The sequence below is a fragment of the Grampus griseus genome (genome assembly GCF_964374135.1).
Source record: "Grampus griseus genome assembly, chromosome: 4".
Taxonomy (NCBI): domain Eukaryota; kingdom Metazoa; phylum Chordata; class Mammalia; order Artiodactyla; family Delphinidae; genus Grampus; species Grampus griseus.
Window position 1 is genome coordinate 34969710 of NC_138997.1, and position 23111 is coordinate 34992820.

General features: G+C 38.2%; 1 protein-coding gene across 1 annotated transcript in view; it reads right to left on the reverse strand.

Annotated features, from left to right (window-relative positions):
* KLHL2 (kelch like family member 2) overlaps positions 1-23111 on the reverse strand; it is a 127077-nt gene that overhangs the window by 17801 nt on the left and 86165 nt on the right. Inside the window, exons 6-8 of the mRNA XM_082652657.1 lie at positions 8358-8467; positions 3913-4029; positions 2592-2741 (exon numbers count right to left, since the gene is read on the reverse strand). Of these exons, the coding sequence (XP_082508783.1) occupies positions 2592-2741; positions 3913-4029; positions 8358-8467 (377 nt within the window). The remainder of the gene's footprint in view (positions 1-2591; positions 2742-3912; positions 4030-8357; positions 8468-23111) is intronic.

The window sequence follows — 23111 nt, forward strand, 5'->3', positions numbered from 1 at the left end:
TAGCAAAACATATACAGTTTTTCATTATACTGTCCAAATCCAAGAGTGCCTTACACAATCCCAAGACGGTTTACTGACGATACAAAATATCGTCATATAAATAATATCTGAGATATAAAATAATATCTGAGATATAAAAAGATCTTTGATGCAAATTAGTATGCGTCCACAGAATCAGAGCCTAATTAGTCACTGTCATGGTAGAAACATTATCTATTATTCCAGCATTGCTACCACATTTTGTCTCATAGGTCTTACCATGATTATGATATGTCACAAGAGAAATTAATCTTTGCCTCATTCTTACCTACCTATTTAGAATTAATCTTGAGTACAACCACTCTAAAATGACAAACAGTGCTACTGAAAAACGTGTCCAACACAAGCAGTTTTGCAAAAACATGTGCAGATAAATAAACTTTGAGGAGAGACTATGCAAATGCAAAATCAGGAGCTGAGTAGCTCCCTGCTACCTGTCAGGTCTGCAACCCTCCTCCCCAGCCACCCTGAGAGAACAGAAGAGAACCTTCATGGATCAGCATACCCACCACAAAATCAGAGCTAAAGAACTGAGAAACCGCAAGTTTAATACAGTTAGGAGGGTCACTCCAAAGCCACAACCAGAGAAGCCCGGAGAGTGTCAACTGAACAGATGATCACAACTCTACATAAGAGAAAATACTTGATAGGATTTTACCAAAGACTCTTTAGAATGTTTTCAAAAGCGACATGCTTATTACAGAAATTAGAAGAGAATTAGTTTTCACTCTAAAGGTTAAGGCATAGCTAAAGATAGCAAAGCTAAAGATGCCAGCAGAGGGAACATGCAAGTTAAGAAGAGATCTTTTATAAATATGAAATGTTTAAAAAGTATTAAAGATAAAACAAGCTATTTAGAAGGAAGTTAAAGAGACCAGCATAAAAGAAATAATAATTCGAATGGGCTAAGCCTATGAACAACTTTTATAAATCTATTTTTTTTGTAAGAACAAAAACTGACACCAAATAATATGGACAAATATGAAGTAATGAAGACTTATAGAGACGGCTACTTATAAAAGGAGGTAAAAGGGTATTTGGAAAATGTGAACACTTATAAAATCAGCAGACCCAGATGGCATGCATACTAAGGTGTTAAGGGAACTAGCTAATGTACTTACTGAGCCACTTACAATTATTTTTGAAAAATCTTGGAGAACTGAGGAGAGATCAGAAAATTTAAAAACGGCAAATACCAATTTTCAAAATAGGGTAGGAAGTGAGTGCCTTGTAAATACTTTTTAAGTGATAATAATTCTCAGTAAAAATTTAGAATATTTTGAGAAAAGCATTTGAACTTCCAGGAGCCTATGAAACGATGAGTAACACGCAGAGGGATGTTAAAAAAAAAAGCATGCCAAATTTGAATCTATATGATCCTGAATCTCAATAGATGTTATGTGCCAAATTATTTACTTTTTGGCTTAGATAATAAACATAATCATATAGACTGAAACTTCCTACAAACGGACTATGTTGGTAAGTGGGTATTTCTAATGAGGTATCACCAGGGAAAGTACTGAAGTCCATTTTAAATTAAAATATTTACTAATGATCTAGAAAAAAGGAGGGAGTAGCACATTGGCAAAATACAGTTGGTTCTAAATTGAGAACTCTTGTTAACACTGGGCAAAACAGAAAAACACTACTAATATGGATTTGAAGCAATTAAAATGTAGACTCCAAAAAAAAATAAAATTGAAAAAACACTAAATAAAAGCATTAAAGTGAAAGAATTTAAAAGATTTAATTTAATGAAAAGGTAAAGTAATAACTAAAGGTGATATAAGAAAACAGTGGATAACAGATTAATTCTTATTTCTTAATTCATCATTGCCCCAAACACACATGAGAGCTAAAAATCAATACATAAATAAAAGCATTATATTATGGGTCATTCTGATTAGACCATACACAAAATGGTGCTTAAAGTGCTGGTCTCCTAGTACTGTAAAGATGCAAACAGAGCAGAAGGAATTGCAAACAAAGAGACAGAAATGAGGGGTTATTCGTAAGGAAAATTAAATCAGTAAGACATGAATGGCTTCAACTAAAAAGATAAAGGTAGAATATGAACTTTCACAGAGGAATTACATGAACACTGGAGATCTGGGAAAACATATGGAAAATCTACACTGAAATGACTATGTATGATGTGTGAGTGAACCATCAAATAGTACACAACAGACAATAGGAAGGAACAAAAGGAACAAGCTAGCATCCTAAGTTCTTAGCAATTCTGTGAAACTAGTCGGTTTTCAGTTACTATCCAAACATGTAGCTTACAAAGAAACCTTTGTAAAGAGCTAAAAAAAACTCAGAAGGGACAAATACCAGTTGCCTCTGTTCCAGAAGAGTGACATCATGTAGTTTATAAAGATTAAGTGAGTCAAACAATCCCCATCCTCCACAGACAAAATTAATAGAGAAGTTGAATTATATACACTTCAATGAATTCCTGGGCACATGGAAAATCAGATGAGTAAAATATTAACAGCCTCACTATGGGCCTTTCAGATGAGGTAGTAACAAGTATGAACAGCAGATCCTACTTTGGGAAGGTTCATGGGTGTCCTCAGTCGGGTCCGGACACTCTTCATTAATATACGCTGCTCTGTTGGTAGCAGATGATACTTCATAGCTTCAATGAGGTAATCTTTGCAAGCACTGCTGTTCTTCACCAGTGCTTCTTCCTCAACCCTCTGGAAGAAGAAATCAGACCCACCCCATGAGGGGATAGCTACTTCATGATAAGACTGACAAAGAAACAAAGTAGAGGAAAAAAGCAATAACTATCCTCCCTGGTTCAGTCTAAAAGTTACAGAGGAAAGTTTATAAATATCACTAAAAGAAAAGTAAATGATGCCCCCAAATGCTCAAGTATCTGGTCTGCAGAGCAAAATATTTATAAGTAATAAAGAAGAATTGCAATGAAAATTATATACTTCAATGTCAGCTACAGAATAATCTTTGGATAATATTATGTTCACCTATTTGTTATCTTTAAACATTAAGCCAAATAGTAAGAAAATTTAGATAATGAGTCCTTCAGGTGGGGGAGGAAATATTTATAAATTAAAGATGTCTTTTTAAAGCACAAACTAAATACCCGGAAAAGGAATTCAAAATACTTTATAACAATGTGCCTACACCACAAATAAAACTTGTCCTTGCTATCCCTGACGTCAAGTGCAGGACAGATTTTTTCTGTTCATTTTCTTAAAGGCAGAGTACTAATGATTACACAAATTACAACAAATAATGAGGCTTCAAGAAATTCTAAAATGATCAGATCTAATCTCCTTATAAAGAAATGTTTCAATACATGGTTTCAATTATAAATTAAAATGTTGAAATGTTCCTAGTAGAATATTAATAAAACAATAAATTTAAAATTGTTCAGAGACTACTAAAGATCCATTTATTGCTATTTATTTCAAATAACCTGGTTTTCCTCAGTTTAGAAGTAAAGACAGAAACCAAATGCAAGCCACTGGAACTGTGAAGGAAAATTAAAAAGTATTTGAGTTGAACATCAAAATTCCATTTCTACAGAGCAGTCAGAGCAGGCTATCAAAAGGAAAGCAAAGGAGATGCACAGCAGTGACACAGAGCCACAAATGCATTTATTTACATGTACTTAAGTCACCACAAATACTGCCTCCATAAGTTCTAGTACTTGCTTACTCAAATCAGAAACAGGGAAGAAGCAAACCTGTAAGACTGGGAACTGCCCCAAGAGTTAGCAGCTGCCAAGGACAGCAGGTGCGTTTACTGCCCTCTGCCTAGTTACCACTGTGTAACAGGAATCTACATGCTGTCAGCCCAGTGACATGGAGTAGGTGTACTCATGTGTTTTGCAAATGCTTTTACCTGAACTAAATATTCCCGAGGAAGTAAAGGTAACCGTACATGTTCCATCAGCCGAGCCATAAATTCTTGCCTTACATCCTTGTCATGATTCACCCAAGCTATTACTGCTTCAAATACCTTGCCGAAAATATGGGGGAAAGAAAAATAAGTAATGAGTTATGTACCAAAGCATCTGAATAAAATACAATATTACATTTTGTATACAACTCTTGCTAAGACATCCAAGTTTAATCCATGGCTCAAGTTTTTCAAATCCTGACTTATGATGCACTTGAAAAGTACATCCACTCCATTTCTTTCTTTGCTTTTTATTTTTTTCATTTGGTACTTAGTATGTACTTAATTTAAGAGGTACTCTCAGGAACTTTTAGATAATACAGTATTGTTAGTCACATTAGGTCTCTAGAACTTTTTCATCTTATAACTAGAAGTTTGTACCCTTTGACCAACATCTCCCAGATTCCCCTACTCCCAGCCCCTGGTAACCACCACTCAACTCTCTTTCTATGAGTTTGACTTTTGAGTCTGCATATAAGTGAGATGATACAGTATTTGTCTTTCTCTGACTTATTTCACTTAGCATAATGCCCTCAAGGTCCATCCATGTTGTCACAAAAGGCAGCATTTCCTTCTTTTTATGGCTGAGTAATAATCCATTGTGTGTATATAGCACCTCTCTATCCATTCATTCAGGTTGTTTCCACATCTTGGTTATTGTGAAAAATGCTGCAGCCAACACAGCAATACAGGTATCTCTTCAAGATTCTGTTTTTATTTCCTTTGGATACATACTCAGAAGTGGGACTGCTGGATCATATGGTAGATCTACTTTTAATTTAGTAGGTACTTTAATAAGTACTTGAGTACTTTTATGTATTTAGTGAGTACTTTTTGCTGGGTATTTACTACATATTTCATCAAGTACATTATCTAATCTTCTTGAACTTGAGTGGTAGCGGTGATAATTTGATGATATATGATCTAATTCATTGTTGACAACCTTTCCAAATTGAATTTGGTTCTACTTACTTAGATTTAAATCTAAAGTCCCTTTTGAATAAAGCACCCAAAATAATAAAGCAAAGTGATATCTGGAATGAAAATCATGTACTCTTAGCAACAACTCATTTTTTGGCTTTTTCTTTGGGTTTACAAACAAATGCTGGACCATATACTTCTAAATCAAGGATCTGCAGAATAGATTAACTCTCTTTTGTCACAACAGTAGAATGTATTAAAATATAATATTTTATATTAAAAATAATCAAAATAATAAGGGCATTACAACATATATGTATGAGAAAGCTAATAAGCTATTATGAAGACAGTATTTGACTACATAATTTCCTTCCAGACTGATGAATATACAACCCAGTAATCTTTAACGGGTTGTAGAAAATGTCTGATGATATGTAAATGAATAACTAGGAAGCAAAAAATAGGTTATTTTGATGCAGGTATAGAGCAAGCAGCTAAAAATAATCTACATTATAATTAATGAGCCTCTATAATTCATTCAGTCACCAAGTACCTCTATGTGCCAGATGCTAGAAGATAAAGAGGGTCCTGTCAATTCTATCTGCTATTTCTCAGCTCTGTCTTCTCTTCTCCACCCCTCTTTCTACCACCCTATGCCAGATCCTATTGCTCACTGGTAACTTCAACATCCTTCTATATGACCCTCACCCCACTTTTGGTCCATTCTGCACACCACCACTTTGGAGCTAGTCGCCAAAAATGGTCCCTAATAAACCACTTCTCTGGTATCCACACCTTATGTAGTAACCTCCCACAGGAATCTAAGCTGGCCCTGTGTAACCAACAGAAGGTTGTGGAGGCAGTGCTGTGGGGCTTCTGAAGCTGGGTCATAAGATGCCTCTGGTCTCTTGAAATGCTCATTTGGGGGAAGCCAGGTGTCATGTAAAAAGTCTGATTACTGGAGATGAGATGCTATGAGACCCAAGCCAGTCATAGAGAGGAAGGGGGGTGGGGAGGGTGAGCTACCAACCAATACCTGGCCCAGGAGCCAGACAAGCGAGTGAAGGAACCATCCTGGGTGTTCCAGAAACATAAGATGCCATGTGCAGAGGGACTGAAGCCTTGGGTATGTGGCTCCAGTAGAATAATGCCACCTGTCAAGCCAACCCAGCTGAAGCCCCAGGCACTGCAGAGCAGAGACAAGCTGTCCCTATGTGCCCTGCATGAATTCTGCCCACAGACTGTGAGCATAACGACATGGTTGTTTTATGTCACTGCATTTTGGGGTGGTTGTTATGCAGCAGCAGAAAACCAGAACAGCCTCCATGACATTTCTACAGTGAAGGCATTATCATAGCACTCTTCTACTGATTAGAACCCTTCAGAGGCTCTTCATCACCAGGATAAAGTCAATTTTTTTAAAAAAAATCTTTGGCTGTGTTGGGCCCTCGTTGCTGTGTGAGGGCTTTCTCTAGCTGTGGTGAGTGGGGGCTACTCTTCATTGCAGTGCATAGGCTTCTTGTTGTGGCTTCTCTTGTTGTGGAGCATGGGCTCTAGGTGCGCGGGCTTCAGTAGTTGCGGCACACGGGCTCAGTAGTTGTGTCATGTGGGGTCTAGAAAGCAGGCTTAGTAGTCGTGGTACACGGGCTTAGCTGCTCTGCTGCATGTGGGATCTTCCCAAACTAGGGCTTGAATCAGTGTCCCCTGCATTGGCAGGCAGATTCCTATTCACTGTGCCACCAGGGAAGTCCAAGTCAATTTTCTTTAACATGGCTGAGATGGTATTTTATGTCATCTTCCCACCTTATCTCCTACCACTGTGCCAAACATACTGTAAACTCTAAATGTAGTGAACTAAAAGAATGCAATCATTCTTTCACACCTCTTTACACTTACATATTCTGTTCCCTCTACCTGGGCTGCCCTTCTCCTTCCACCCATCCCTGTTTCCCTGGCAAATTCATATGCACTTTTAAAAATTTGGATCATACATCTGAGCCACACTTAACTCCAATCTGTATCCAAGGAATGATTAAAGGCTCCTTCTGGACCCTCTACAGCATTCCGTGATCATTTATTACCCCACTGCTTGTCCCTCTAGTCATGAGTAAAGGATTTTATTTTGCAATCTTCTTGTATGGAGGACTCCAATGGCAGTGTCTGGTACACAGTACGCACTCAACACACATCTATTAAACATGAATAGTAGTGTCTTCCTCTCCTCTATATTTCTGGGGTGTTAAGATTATACATTTCACAACCACTTTCACATATTTTTTTATTTGGTAAATATTATAAGAAATGTGTCTTTTTGCCCCAAGCAGTATGAATATCCTTGAGGAAAAGAACAACAAAGTTTATACAACAAATCACACAAAGGAAAAACTCAAGTTTCACTTCCTCCAAACACTGCAGGTTCATAAGCTTTTGCCCCCTGATTCCCACAAGCTACAAAACCTACCCAAAGAATAAAACCCACTGAGAAGCTTCTCCCTCCACCGATACAAAAGGTGCAGGTGGTTGAAAAAGGCAACCCCAACTTCGGAGAGACAGGCTACAACCAGACAAAGCAGCTGCACAGGGCTCTGGAAAGGGGGAAGGACACATGGAGAGGGTGGGGTGTAAGCTGCAGGGGCCAGTCTGAAGGAAGAGGTCAGTCTGGAACTAGCTAAACTTTGCCACCTGGGTTACTTCGTCCAACTCACATGATGGTGAAATTACTTTGGTTTGTGAATATTATGTTTATTTATTTATTTATTTTTGAAGTGGCTTCTTTTTATTAATTAATTAATTTATTTATTTTTGGCTGCATTGGGTCTTCGTTGTTGCATGCGGCCTTTCTCTAGTTGTGCTGAGCGTGAGCGGGGGCTACTCTTTGTTGCTGTGCGCAGGCTTCTCATTGCGGTGGCTTCTCTTGTTGAGGAGCATGGGCTCTAGGCATGCAGGCTTCAGTAGTTGTGGCACACAGGCTCAGTAGTTTTGGCTCATGGGCTCTTGAGCACAGGCTCAGTAGTTGTGGCGCACTGGCTAGTTGCTCCACGGCATGTGGGATCTTCCCGGACCAAGGCTTGAACCCATGTCCCCTGCATTGGCAGGTGGATTCTTAACCACTGTGCCACCAGGGAAGTCTGAGAATATTATGTTTAGATCACAATTTTCCCTGGTATCTAGCTGTGAGAAGAAACCCAGTTCCCCAAAGGCCCTTTGTTTCAGATAGTTCAATGTATGCAAGCTCTTGCTGTGGGGTCAAGCACAAAACTCTGGTGTCTAACCATTTAGGGACGCTCCTAAGGGGTGAGAACACAGTTATTTACCCAACCAACAAGTCAACTAGCGGAGTTTCTCAACTTCCAGATCAAAGATCACTGGCTGTCACTACACATACAGGATCACAAAGTTACAAAACAAAGTGAAAGAAAGGAAAAATACTATATCACTGTACACTGGGAAAAGAAAAATACACTTACTTTCTCTTCTGAAGAAATGGTAAGTTTGTCACTCGAGATTAAGCTGCACACTTGTTCAATGCCGAGGTTGAGAAATTCTTCACTAAGTACGACATCTGCAAAATGTTGCTCTGTTTGGAGGTTACAAAGAAAACCCATTAACGCCACATTCTATTACCATAGTTTCAAACTGCTTAAAAAAGAAGAGGGTTTTTCCTAATCTAACCTATGAAAGAGAAAACCAAGTGTACTTCCTTAAGGCAAGAACTAACAAGACAAACCCAAACAAACTCTCCTGGGGAAGTGGTCTGTACTTGAGTGACAAAGTGGAAGCACAGGCAGGAAGGTAGCCTTACTGTACACTCCGCTGAATCACTTCTGTTTTTATAAGAGGGTATTTTAGAGTTAAACATCTATCTATTTCTTATCTGGTAATAAGACTATCAGTGTTGAAATTTGTAAAACCTTTTGATTACATAAATCAGATAAAGTACATGGTGTTATTATTTACACACTTAAATGTATTATGTAAAACATTAGAGGGCTTTAGGACATAATGGGGTAAGGAGGGGAAGCTGCTTTAATTGAAAACTAAAGACTAAACAAGGAAATCTTAAATGCTGGTCAGTCTGAATAGATAACTCTGAATTCTATGTAAGCAATTTATTTGCGGATCAAGTTACACTATTTTATACCCTCAATTCCTTTCCAGAAACCAGTGAAATTAGGAATTCTTAAAACTGAAAAAGAAACCCTTTCTTTGATTTCACAAATATACCCACTCCTCCAAAGGGGGGGGAGGGGGTACTATTAGTATAATCAATGACTTAAAAACTTAAAAAAAAAAGAAAACTAATCATTTACAAAGTATCCTTTCCTCCAAATCTAGCTCTCATTTTAAAGCGTGAGCTCACAAGGAAATATGGTGGTCAAATCCCAGCTCTGCCACGTGCTAGTTTGTAAAACCTTGGGAAAGTTTTGTAATTTCTCTAACCCTTGGCTTCCTCATCTATAAAATGGGGATAATAAAAATACCTTACATAACAAGATTGCTGTGAGGATTAAATAAATTAATGGCTTGTAAGCATCTAGAACTGTGTGTGGTAAAGGGTAAAGACTCAATAATTTAGCTCTTATTGTATTGTGATCCCTATATTCTAAAGTAAAAATCTGCTAGGAATTCTAGGTATTTTCTAGGTCTTTACAATTAACTATATTCTAATAGTAATTTTTTTCAAAGCCTTTTTTTTCTAAGGTGAAATAAAAGATTCATTTCAAATGTATGTTTCAGCATACCATAAAAAGGCTTAGTTGGCTTCCCTTGCAGAGAACACAGAGCAAAGCAATGCCCCCAAGACTGGAGAGATCAACAGGAGAACACAGGGAGCTGCAGCTGATTGAAAGAGACTCACAAGTGGAAACCGCATGCGAATCAGTGCGAGGGTAGGAAAATCTCAGCGTGGACAACTCTGAGAGTTAAAAACTCCAGGGGGACCCAGTCATAGGGGGATCCCCTCAATATTGTGAGATTTCCTCCAGGAGCTCGACCAGGTTTCCACAGTAAATATGAGAGAAGAATCCCCTCTGGCTTCTGGTAGAGGGAGGAGAAATGAATTTCAACAATTTGAAATATCCAAAGCAGTGTGTTCTTAATAAGGCCTGCCCTCAGGAGAAACTAGTTAACCAGAGCCTAACTGACCCAAGGAAGGGAAACACCCAACTCCAACCCACTCCAGCCATCCTGTCCCACCTAGGGAGGGAGAAAGAAACCTGAGAAACATTTGTCAAGTTCACAGTCCAGAGCCACAGGCTCACTAACAAACTGAGACCTAATCATAGGAATACAGAAGGCTTCCCTCCCCACATCTCACTGTCACATCTCTAAAGGCCTGTTTACAGCAGTTCCTTTCACTGGGTACATCATGTCTGGCGACCAAGAAAAAAATCACAAGGCATTCTAAAAGGCAAAAACACAAATTGAAGAGACAGAGCAAGCATCCAAACCAGACATGGCAGGGATGCTGGATTTATCAAACTGGGAATTTAAAACAACTATGATAAATATGCTCAGAGCTCTAATGGATAAAGCAGACAGCATGCAGGAACAGATGGGCAATGTAAACAGAGAGATGGATAATTCTAAGAAAAAAGTAAAAAGAAATGCTAGAGATCAAAAACACGATAAGAAAAATGAAGAATGTCTTTGATGGGCTGATTAGTAGACTGGACACGGCTGAGGAAGCAACCTCTGAGTTTGAGGAAAATGGTGGATACATGTCATTATACATTGTCAAAACCCACAGAATATACAACACAAGCAGTGAACCATATATACTATGGTCTTCAGTTAATAATAATGTATCAATATTGGCTCATAATCTGTAACAAATGTACCACACTAATGCAATATGTTAATAATAGCAGAAACTGTAGGAAGAACAGGAAGAACTCTCTGCACCGCCCACTCAATTTGTCTATAAAACTACAACTGCTCTAACAAATATTACTAGTTAAAAAAGAATGCACTGATAAAGAACAACATAAATGATTAATTTGTAACTGAATAATAGTTCCTGACCTCACAAGAAGTTTACACAAAAAAATCATTTCAGAACTTTTTATACATAAAGAAATATTTTCACTTCCAAACATAGGCCTGTAATGATTTTGCACCAAGCTTCTTTTACAGTTTTAAAATCTGAATCAGAGAAAGAGATTACTGGCCTCCCTATACTTTTCATGGGGGAAAAAAAATCTCTAGTGGTAACAAACACAACAGAGAGAACGTAACTTTTCTATATCATGACTGTATAAGTTACCCTAGACTCTTGCCTCATTAATCAGAAAAATGGACTTACTAAAAAACAAACCTGGTAACGTTTTAAAAATAATCAATTACTTACATTTATAAGTAAGGGCATTAGTAAACTTTATCCAAAGTCAAGTTTGGGCTCTAAATTCATTGTGTACTCTTTACTAGTGATCAAAGGAGGTTAAGAGGACAGGAAAAGTAGTCAACTACTACAACTGTACTGTCGACCTTCCCATATCCAGGGCTGTGAAACTCAACTGTATTCATCCTACATCATTTTATACAGGGGACCGGAGTATAGACAGATGTTGGTATCAGCGGGTCTCCTGGAACCAGTCCCCCAAGGATACACAGGGATGATGGCATTGCGAAAACCGTAACATAGCTGTTATTCAAACAAATGAACCTGAGGACGCTCACCAATTACAAAAAAACTAGTCTAAATGAAAAGTGGAGAAAGATGAAATGTTCAAAGGAACTTTCATTGTAGAAAGTCATACACATATTTTTAAATAGTTCCAACCCTCACATATGTTCTACTTTCTACCTGAACAACCTCTCCTCCTCAGTAAAAGCTTTAGGTATTGGTATCTAATGTTTACCCCTTCACATTAAGCTTTCTTGAAAAGGTTTTGGCAATTATGTAGAGCATCACTAAATATGGAGGGCAGTATCTGGCAACATCAGGAGTAAATTAGTTTACTGTAAGGCCTGCCTTTTCTCTATTTATATGAACAGTATGAATCTTCAAATGTTCTGCTGTATTAACTGACAGGCAATTTGGCAGGACTCTTGCTGGTTAATACACCCCAGGCACCCAGACACACCAGATGACTGGCTCAGTCACTGTAAGGCACTCTGGGGCACGAGTGATATTTTAAATGTCTTTGGTTACACAGGTTTGTCCCGTGAATAATATTCTTAATTTAATGTCACCTAACTTGAGCATTTACTGATCTTTCCCACTAAACTTGAAGATTCCACCTACCCACCTACCTACAACAATTCACATAATTTATATGGCCTGACTTCAACCCACACACCAGCAGAACTCACGGTTATCCTAGGGCCACTATCCCTGGCCCAACCCTCTCTGTTTCCAGAACAGCTTACGCTTGACACTGCCAATTGTCTGTTATTTTATATGTTCTGAAGCCTTGGTCTCCAGATCCTATTGTTTCTTATCAGTCCATGCTTGCTCTGCATGATCCTACCAACCTTAAAACTTTAACCAATTCACTCAGTATCAAACTAAAAACATTAAAAGTAGCATCCATTCTTTTTGATGTGATGGTAAATAAGATTATTTCCTTAATCTCTCTTTCTGATACTTTGTTGTTAGTGTATAGAAATGCAACAGATTTCTGTATATTAATTTTGTATCCTGATACTTTACCAAATTCATTACTGAGCTCTAATAGTTCTCGGGTAGCCTTTAGGACTTTCTATGTACAGTATCATGTCATCTGCAGACAGTGACAGTTTTGGAACTTCCCTGGTGGCGCAGTGGTTAAGAATCTGCCTGCCAATGCAGGGGACACGGGTTCGATCCCTGGTCTGAGAAGATCCCACATGCCGTGGAGCAACTAATCCTGTGCACCACAACTACTGAGCCTGTGCTCTAGAACCTGCGAGTCACAACTACTGAGCCCGTGTGCCACAACTACTGAAGCCCACGTGCCTAGAGCCCATGCTCTGCAACAAGAGAAGTCACTGCAATGAGACGCCCATGCACTGCAACCAAGAGTAGCCCCCACTTGCTGTAACTAGAGAAAGCCTGAGCGCAGCAACGAAGACCCAACGCAGCCAAAAAACACCCCACAAACAAACAGTGACAGTTTTACTTCCAGTTTGGATTCCTTTTATTTCGTTTTCTTCTCTGAATGCTGTGGCTAAGACTTCCAAAACTATGTTGAATAAAAGTGGTGAGAAGGGGGCTTTCCTGGTGGCGCAGTGGTTGGGAGTCTGCCTGCCGATGCAGGGGACACGGGTTCGGGCCCTGGTCTGGGAGGATCCCGCGTGCCGCGGAGAGGCTGGGCCCATGAGCCACAATTACTGAGCCTGCGCGTCTGGAGCCTGTGCTCCGCAGAGAACAAGAGAGGCAGCGATGAAGAGTGGCCCCCGCTTGCCACAACTAGAGAAAGCCCTCGCACAGAAACAAAGACCCAACACAGCCATAAATATATAAATAAATTTAAAAATTAAAAAAAATTAAAAAAAAAAAAAGTGGTGAGAAGGACATCCTTGTCTTGTTCCTGATCTCAGAGGGAATGCTTTCAGCTTTTCACCATTGAGTATGATGTTAGCTGTGGGTTTGTCATACTTGGGCTTTATTATGTTGAGGTATGTTCGTTCACTCTATGTCCACTTTCTGGAGAGTTTTTACCATAAATGGATACTGAATTTTATCAAAATCGGTTTTGGCATCTACTGAGATGATCATATGGTTTTTATTTTTCAATTTGTTAATGTGGTGTATCACACTGACTGATTTGTGGATACTGAAAAATCCTTGCATCCCTGAGACAAATCCCTTTTGATCATGGTGTATGATCCTTTAATGTATTGTTGGATTCGACTGACTAGTTTTGTTGAGGATTTTTGTACCTGTGTTCATCAGTGATATTGGTCTGTAATTTTCTTTTTTTGTGATACCTTTGTCTGATTTTGGTTTCAGGGTGATGGTGCCCTCACAGGACGACTTTGGAAGTATTCCTTCCTCTGCAATTTTTGGAATAGTTTGAGAAGGATAGGTATTAACTCTTGTCTAAATGTTTCATAGAATTCACCTGTAAAGCCATCTGATTCTGGACTTCTGTTTTCTGGGAGTTTTTAAATTACTTATTCAATTTCATTACTTGGTCTGTTCATATCTTCTATTTCTTCCTGGTTCAGTCTTGGGAGCTTCTCTCCATTTCTCATTGAATTTTAACTTTTCCACCTTTGGAAGTGACAGGAAGGGACAATAGGTTTGGCTACTGTGCTGGTCCAGATTGCCAGCAGCAATACCATCTAGCAAATGCTTCCCCTTCAGCCCACTCCCATTTACATAGGGTATCATTCCATAGGTATAGAACTAGTGGTCTATCTCAACCACTAGGTAATACAGCTGTATTCACTGTCAAACCCAAGTTTGCCAGATGGGGTGAATGCACAGTCTATCACATTAGGCCTTTAGGAATCCTGACGTAAAAGTTTAGAAGTACAGTTAAGGTTTCTTGCTTAGGAATCACCCCTGCTTCTGGCCCCTGCAACTGCAGCCCTGGTCCTGGAACCACTGAATCAGGTAGGAATAAAAGGAAGTTGAGGTGTTGTGGGGGAAACTGTATAGTCATACCAGCATCTTCTCCCACCTCCTCTTCCCCAGATTCTTCTGAAAAGTGAAGGAATCTATCTGTTGAAGACTCCTCCTTGGTCACACCCACATGGGGTATCCTTAACCCATGTTGAGTGTGAGCACACGCTTGTGAAGACGTGTAAGCCAGCCCTTCATGCCTTTACCTCCCCCAGTTTTAGACAATAAAAGTTTCAGTTGCCTGCTCTAAGTCTCTATCAAAGTACTACTCCTAGGATATCTCTCCTAGGATACCTCTTTGCTCATTGTTGGACATTATGGATTACTACTGTGGACTGAATTGTGTTCCCCCAAAATTTACATTTTGAAGACAACCCTTAATGTGGTTGTTTTTGGAGATAGATCCTTCAAGGAGGTAATTAAATTTAAATGAGGTCATAAGAGAGCCCTAATCCAATAGGACTGGTGTCCTTATAAAAAGACACCAGTGGTGTGCATGCACAGAGAAAATGCCATGTGCGGACACAGTGAGAAGGTGGTCATCTATAAGGTGGGAAGAGAGGTCTCACCAGAAACCAACCTTACTGGCAGCTTGATCTTGGACTCCCAGTCTCCAGAACTATGAGGAGGTAAATTTCTGTTGTTTAAGTCACCCAGTCTGTGGTATTTTGTTATGGCAGGAAAACTTTTGGAAATTGCAAAGCACTACAGAATGTAAAGAATCTTTCATTCAATTAAAAAAAATGTTTTTAATATCTACAAAAAGAAGTAGCATCCAAACCTATTACATTATTTTCAAAAGCATATAACATTTCTCTTTTCTTCTTTGTAACCCTTGTGCTATAAGAAAAAAAAATATTTTAGTGAAAAACACTTTGGTGATTTAAGCTTCTGGCAAGTACTACTGGAAACTGAGAATAGAGGAGGAATTCATTATTACTCAGTTAATGAGATAGTTTTAATGAATGGCCAAGAGAACACATATAGCACATCTAAATAATATACTAATAAACTCTTTTCTAAGTGACATTAGAGTGTAGTTTAATCTGCTACCTTCACAATGGTCATTCTCAAACCTTATGCTGAAGATGACAGTTCCACTGTTGCCATCAAACCATCCTGCTTTTTGACTGTGGGCTAGAAATAGAACAACTGTGAGAAATACAGAGTAGTATTACCACATGGACAGGATCCACTATCAAGAGAAACCACTGCACATCTGTGCAGGTGAACAGACATGTGCATACTGAAATCGGTCTGTTAGCTACCACCTCCATTCAGTTTTATGCCTCAGAATGCTTTGGGGTAAGGAGAATGGGAAGTGGTTTGTTTTACAGTACCTATAACCAATTCTCTTGAACTAAAATAAAGCAAGTCTTGTCATTTGAATGGGAAAAAGTATAATTCTGTATCTGTTGGAGGAAAAAAACCCTGCTGTCAAAACTGTAAGGGCAAAAGGAGCTTTACAAAGTTGTTATGGGAACATATAAAATTCAAACCACATTTATAAAGGGAATCGCTAGGCCATCTCAGAAGAAAGAGCTTTGGGTGTGATGAGATCACAAATTTTAGTCAACTAATGCAAGACACGTACAATACGGCAAGGCATTTCCCCAATACATATTAAAAAAAAAAGCATGGACTCCTAACAATACCTTTAATGAATCGGTAAAATCTTGCATGTGTTTCTAAAACATTAAAATAATATGAACCTGTAATGACTGACAGTGGCAGTTCTCAATTTTACGATTCCTATATGTATATTCAAATTTCTAGGCACCAAAAGCAACTGAAAACATGTTTAGATAGAAATTTGTTCACAGGAACTCTGTAGGAAGAAAGGCAAGAAGGTTAGTGCTACCTGTCATTTTGTGTGTTCTTTATACAAATCATTATTTGCCTCTCTGCTGCTTAGTTCCTGTTGTTAAATGCTCTAATATTACCACTACTGCTAAAAAAATTATATATGAACATTTCTTCCCTGGCCTCAAGCTACAAAACCATGAAGATCAAAATTAAAACCAAACAAAAAACCCCAAAACATATCCCTACTATGAAACTGTGTACTATTTCATACTGCCGGTAGGAGTATAAATTAGTACAAGCTCTACAGACATCAATATTGAAATCTCATCCTACAAATACACTTGACCAGTTACAAAATAACACGTTCCAAGTTATTCACTGCGGCATTGTTTTTAATAACTGCAAAAGAGTTAATTCGTTGGCATTGATTAAAAATGGTACAATTACACAATATTCTGCATCTATAAAAAAGAATAAGAAAGTTCATGCTATGAAGAGAGTTTCAGGAAATGTTGCCAGTTTGAGGGGAGAAAAGGTACTACCGAAGGAGTACACAGAATATTAGCTACCTTTTGTGTAAAGAAAGGGGAAGGATAACACTATAGATTCATGTACACTGGAAAAATATAAAAGGAACTAATGAAAACACTTCCCTATAGAGGAGGGCATACCTAAGGAGGAGAGAAGTAGGACAGATGTAGAAACAAATGTTTTCAGTGGATAGCTTGGTACATATTACTGTTATATGAACCATATGAATAGATTACCTAGCCTCCCTCACCCCCACAAAACAAAAAAAACCCCAAAACTAATACTAGTAACTACATTTGTCAGGAGACGGGGGGTAAGGGGGAATGACGGACAAGGGTGAAAGGGAGACTTCTTCAATATACATCTTTCAACACCCTTGTGTATATAGTCAAATGATCTTTGATAAGGATGCCAAGACCACTGAAAGAGGAAAGAACAGTTTCTTCAAAAAACAGGGTTGGGGGCTTCCTGGTGGCGCAGTGGTTGAGAGTCCGCCTGCCGATGCAGGGGACACGGGTTTGTGCCCCAGTCTGGGAAGATCCCACATGCCGCGGAGCGGCTGGGCCCATGAGCCATGGCCGCTGAGCCTGCGCGTCCAGAGCCTGTGCTCCGTAACGGGAGAGGCCACAACAGTGAGAGGCCCGCGTACCGCAAAAAAAAAAAAACCCACTTAGATGATGCTGCCAGTAACAAGATGAATAAGTTCTGGGGATCTAACATACAGCATGGTGACTACCATCAACAATAATGCATTACACAGTTGAAAGTTTCTAGGAGAGTAAATCTTAAATGTTCTCACCACAAAAAAGTAATAGTAATTATGTTTTGTTATTCAATTGTGTGTGTTCATTATATATTTTAGATATCAAGCCCTTATCAGATATATGATTTGCAAATATTTTCTCCCACTTTGTAGGCTGCTTTTTCATTTTATTTATTGTTTCTTTTGCTGTGCAGAAGCTTTTTCTTAGCTTGATGAAGTCCTACTTATTAACTTTTGCTTTTGTTGCTTGTGCTTTTGGTGTCATATCTGAAAAATCATTACCAATGTCAAGGAGCTGTTTTCATCTAGGAGTTTTATGGTTTCCAGTCTTATGTTTAAGTCTTTAATCTATTTGAGTTAATTTTAGTTAAGTGTTGTAAGATAGGGGTCCAATTTCATTCTTCTGTATGTGGTTATCCAGTTTTTCCAATACCACTTACTGAAGAGATTGTACTCCCCCCACTGAATATTCTCGACTTCCTTACCAAATACCAGTTGGTTGTCCACAAGGGGGTTCTTACCAGGCTCCCAATTCTGTTCCATTGGTCTATGTGTCTATTTTAATGCCAGTACCCACCCTGTTTTGATTATTGTACCTTTGTAATATAGTTTTAAATCAGGAAGTGTGATGCCTTCAGCTTTGTTCTTCTCTCTCAGGACTGCTTTGGCTATTTAGGTTCTTTTGTGGTTCCACTAAAATTTCAGGATCTTTTTTCTATTTCTGTGAAAAATACCACTCAAATTTTGATAGGGATTGCATTGGATCCATAGATGGCTTTGGGTAATATGGACATTTTAACAATATTAATTCTTCCAATCCATCAATGCAGGATATCTTTCTATTTATTTGCATCCTTTTCAATTTCTTTCATCTAAGTCTTGTAGTTTTCAATGTACAGATCTTTCTCCTCCTTGGTTAAATTTACTCCTAAGTATTTTACTGTTTTTGATGCTATTGTGTATGGGGCTGTTTTATTTCTTTTTCATATATTTCATTGTTACTATATATAAATTCAACTGATTTATGTGCTGATTTTGCATCATGCAACTTTAATAAATTTGTTGATTAGTTTCAACAGGTTCTTTTTTTTTTGGTGGAGATCATATCATATAAGATCCTATCTGCAAACAAACAATTTTACTCCTTCCTTTCTGACTGGGTACCTTTTATTTCTTTCTCTTGCCTGACTGCTCTGGCTAGGACTTCCACTACTATGTTGAATAGGAGTGGTAATGGTGGGCACCCCTGTCTAATATCTGATCTTAAAGGAAAAGCTTTCAACATTTTGCTTTTTGAGTACGACATTAGCTGTGGGCTTGCCATATATGGCCTTTATTATGTTACAGTATGTTCCTTCTATACGCAATTTGCTGAGAGTTTTTCTCATGAAAGGATGCTATACTTTGTCAAATGGTTTTTCTGCATCTACTAAGATGATTGTATAATTTTTATCTTTCATTCTATTAAGTGGTGTACCTTACTAACTGATTTGCATATGTTGAATCCTATGCATAAACTCCACTTGATCATGGTGTATGACCCATTTAATGTGCTGTTAATGTCAGTTTGCTAATATTTGAAAATTTTTGCATCTGTATTCATCAAGGATACTGGCCTATAGTTATCTTTTCTTGTAATGTCTTTATCTGGCTTTGGTATCAGGGTAATGCTGGCCTTGTAAAATGAGTTTGAGAGTTTTGCTCCTCTTTGACGTTTTGTAAGAGCTTGAGAAGGATTAGTGTTAATTCTTCTTTAAACGTTTGATGGAATTCACCAGTGAAGCCAACTTGGTCCTCGACTTGCTTTGCTGAGAAGTTTTTGATTTCTGATTCAATCTCCTTATTTGTTATTGGTCTGTTCAGATTTTCTGTTTCATGAATCAGTCTTCATAGATTGTATGTTTCTAGGAATTTATCCGTTTCTTCGAGGTTATATTGGCATATAAACATCCATTACAGTCTCTTACAATCCTTTGCATTTCTGTGGTATAAGGTGTAATGTCTCCTCTTTCATTATTAATTTTAATTCACTTTAACCTTCTTTTTTCCCTAGTCTAACTAACGGTTTGTCTATTTGGTTTATCTTTTCAAAAACCAGGCCTTAATTTCACTTACCTTTTTCTATTGTTTTTCTGGTCTCTATTTCATTTATTTCTACTCTGATCTTTGTTATTTCCTTCCTTCTGCTATCGTTGAGCTTAGTTTGTTCTTCTTTTTCTAGTTCCCTGAGATACAAAATTAGGTTGTTTGAGGTCTTTTTTCTTAATATAGGCATTTATCACTGTTAACTTCGCTCTTAGAACTGGTTTTGCAGCATCTCGTAGATTTTGGTATGGTGTGTTTTCATTTTTGTTTGTTCCAAGATATTTTTAAATTTCCTTTTTGATTTCTTTTCAGTTGTTTTCTTTTCTTTTTTTAAAATTTCTTTTTTTGACCCATTGGTTGTTCAGGACTGTGTTGTTTAATTTCCACACATTTGTGAATTTTTGAATTTCCTCCTGTTACTGATTTATAGTGTTATACCACTGTAGTCAAAAAATATACTTGGTATGATTTTAATTTTCTTAAATTTGTTAAGACTTGTTGTGTGACCTACCATATGGTCTATCCTGGAGAAGTTCTGTGTGTGCTTGAGAATAATGTGTATTCTGCTATTTTCGGATAGAATGTTCTGAATATGTCTGTTAGGTCCACTGGGTCTAAAGTACGGCTCAAGTCCAATGTTTTCTTGTTGATATTCTGTCCGGATGATTATCCATTGTTGATTAAAGCTGGGGTATTGATGTTCCTGAAGATTATTTTATTATTGTCTATTTCTCCTTCCAGATCTTTTAGTATTTCTTAATACATTTAGGTGCTCCAATGTTGCGTGCATATATATCTATGATTGTTATATCTTCTTGATGAATTGAACCATTTATCATTATATAATGACCTTCTCTTCTCTAGTTACCATTTTTGGCTTAACATCTATTTTGTCTGACATCAGTAGAGGTACCCCTGTACTCTTTTGGTTTCCACTTGCATGGAATATCTTTTCCATCTCTTCACTTTGAGCCCATGTGTGACCTCAAAACTGAAGTGAGACACTGGTAGGCACCATATATTATTTTTTTGTTTTTTAAAATCCATCCAACCAATCTATGCCTTTTGATTCTCCAATCAAATCCATTTACATTTAGCGTGATTATTGATAGGTAAGATATTACTAATTCCAACTTACAGTTTTCTGGCTATTTTTGCAGTTCCCTTGTTCTCTTCCTCTCTCACTGTCTTCCTTAGTAAACATGATTTTCTATAGTGGTGTGCTTTGAGTCCCTTCTTTTACCTTTTGTGTATCTACTTTAGGTTTTTGCTTTGTGGTTACCATGAGGCTTACATAAAATATCTTATAGATATAATAATGTATTTTATGCTGATAACAACTTAACTTTAATCATATATAAAAACTCTACCCCTTTACTCCCCCCCCACCTTTTATGGGTTTTGATGTATAATGTACCTCTTTTTACATTGTAAATTCATGAACAAATTATTGTAGCTATAGTTTTTTTTAATACTCTTATCCTTCAACCTTATACCACTATTTTAGAGTATTAGAGTATTCTTAATTTGATTATACGCTTACCTTTACCAGTGTGTTGTATATTTTCATACGTTTTCATGTTATTAATAGCTGCCTTTTTATTTCAGCTTGAAGAACTCCTTTCAGCATTTCTTTTATGGCAGAACTAGTGGTGATGAACTCCCTCAGCCTTTGCATCTGGGAAAGTCTTTATCTCTCCTTCATTTCTGAATCACGGACTAAGAAAGGGCACTCCTGGCACTAAGCTGTGTTGCCATGTGGGAGGGGTGACACAGGTGAGGTCAAACTGCTCCTCTCATCCTCTCCAGCGTGTCCAAACTTGTGCTGGTATTGTTGTTTTTGCTCCAATGTAATGCTGTATCATCTCCTCTGGAAACCTGGACTTCCAGGAAGGCTCTCTCATCTGTGGGGGACAGTCTGGCTCAGTGTTCTCCGGGGGCTCCCAGACTGCAGTCAAGAGGGACTGGAAACAGTTCACAGATCACTTCAGGATCTACAGCCAGTACCAAGGTCTGCCTGCCTATTGCCTAATGTACAGTGGGCAAGGCTCCTTCTGGGTTCTTTAGGGTATGATGCTGGATCCCACAGCTCCCACAAAGGTACCTTCATTTGTGGATGGATACAGGATATTTGTTGTGCAGGGAGGGAAGGCAAGAATGAGGGATGTCTTATACCCATGACCAGAAAACGTTTATAACCATGTGAAAACATCAGTGATTGAAATTTTAAAAACACAAACAGTAACAAAATATCCCCAAACTAAGCCTAACTAGTTTTTGTCCCCAGTGAGAAAGAAAAGTGTTACTATAAACAGTCAATGCATTTTATTGTCTTGACTTCTGGGAACAATCATCTGCTATCCTCTCCTACTTGGGCCACTGCTCTACCTTGCTGGCCTTTACTTGCTGGCCTCTAAAGTTCTTTAGAGCAGACCTTAATACTGAAGCCTCTACATACTGATGCACGCACATCTTTATCTGTTGAAACACAGGCTCTGGCTCACTTTCCCCTCAAATTGTTCTTTGGAAGTTCTTTTCTTAAGATTAGTATTTCTTAACCCCTGTGCAGTGTTTCACCCTAAGAACACTCTCTTCTAGCTTGGATTCTATAACACTTTTTTCTACCTTTCTAACTACTCAGTGTGTCTCTATCAGCTCCCTAAAGCTAGGTATTGCCTACAGTCCTGCCTGCCCCAAGTCCCCTTTTCATTTTCTGCTTGTTCTCCTTTAACCATTTCATCCACATTTGTGTGTCCCTAGTTACTGTCAACAGTTGACAATTCCAGAGTCAACCTCTTTCCCAAACCCTAATAACTGAATTTCCAGCTATCTGTTAGTCTCCATATGCTCTGTCTAACCGTCATAGCTATTTTAAACAAATAGATCCACCCCAACACCATTCACCTGCAACACATACAAGCAGTCCTCTAAAACTCACATTATTCATTGCCATAGGTCACTTACTTTGGCTTCTTTTGCGCTCTGTGGTCTGACTTTTTAATCATCATACATCTTTCCATTGATGGCTTTGCTTCATTTCTTGGCTTGATGCTCAGCAAAGATTCTCTGACTGAGTGTGCTGATTATCTCCTCAAAACAAATTAATGTCTTCTGCTGGCCAAGCTGTCTTTGGCTACTGCTAATAATCCTGCTGAGTCTGAGAACCTCTTAAGTGATACTGCACTTCACTGCTGGTTGTCCCTTGAGCAATCAAGACTAAGACCTACCTACACCTTCCTCCAGACACCTGCCTCCCGACCTCCCATGTTTCTTTTGGGTATTAATGGCTCTGTTATCCACACTGACTCCAAGGCTAAATAAAGTCTCAGTCACAATTGATTCCCCACTCCCTCTATCTCTTTTTACTGTGGTGAAGACATAAGGTAATTTACCACCTTAACCATTTTTAAGTATACATATAGTTCAGTAGTGTTAAATATGCTCACATTGGAAAATCTAAAACTCTATACCTGTTAAACAACT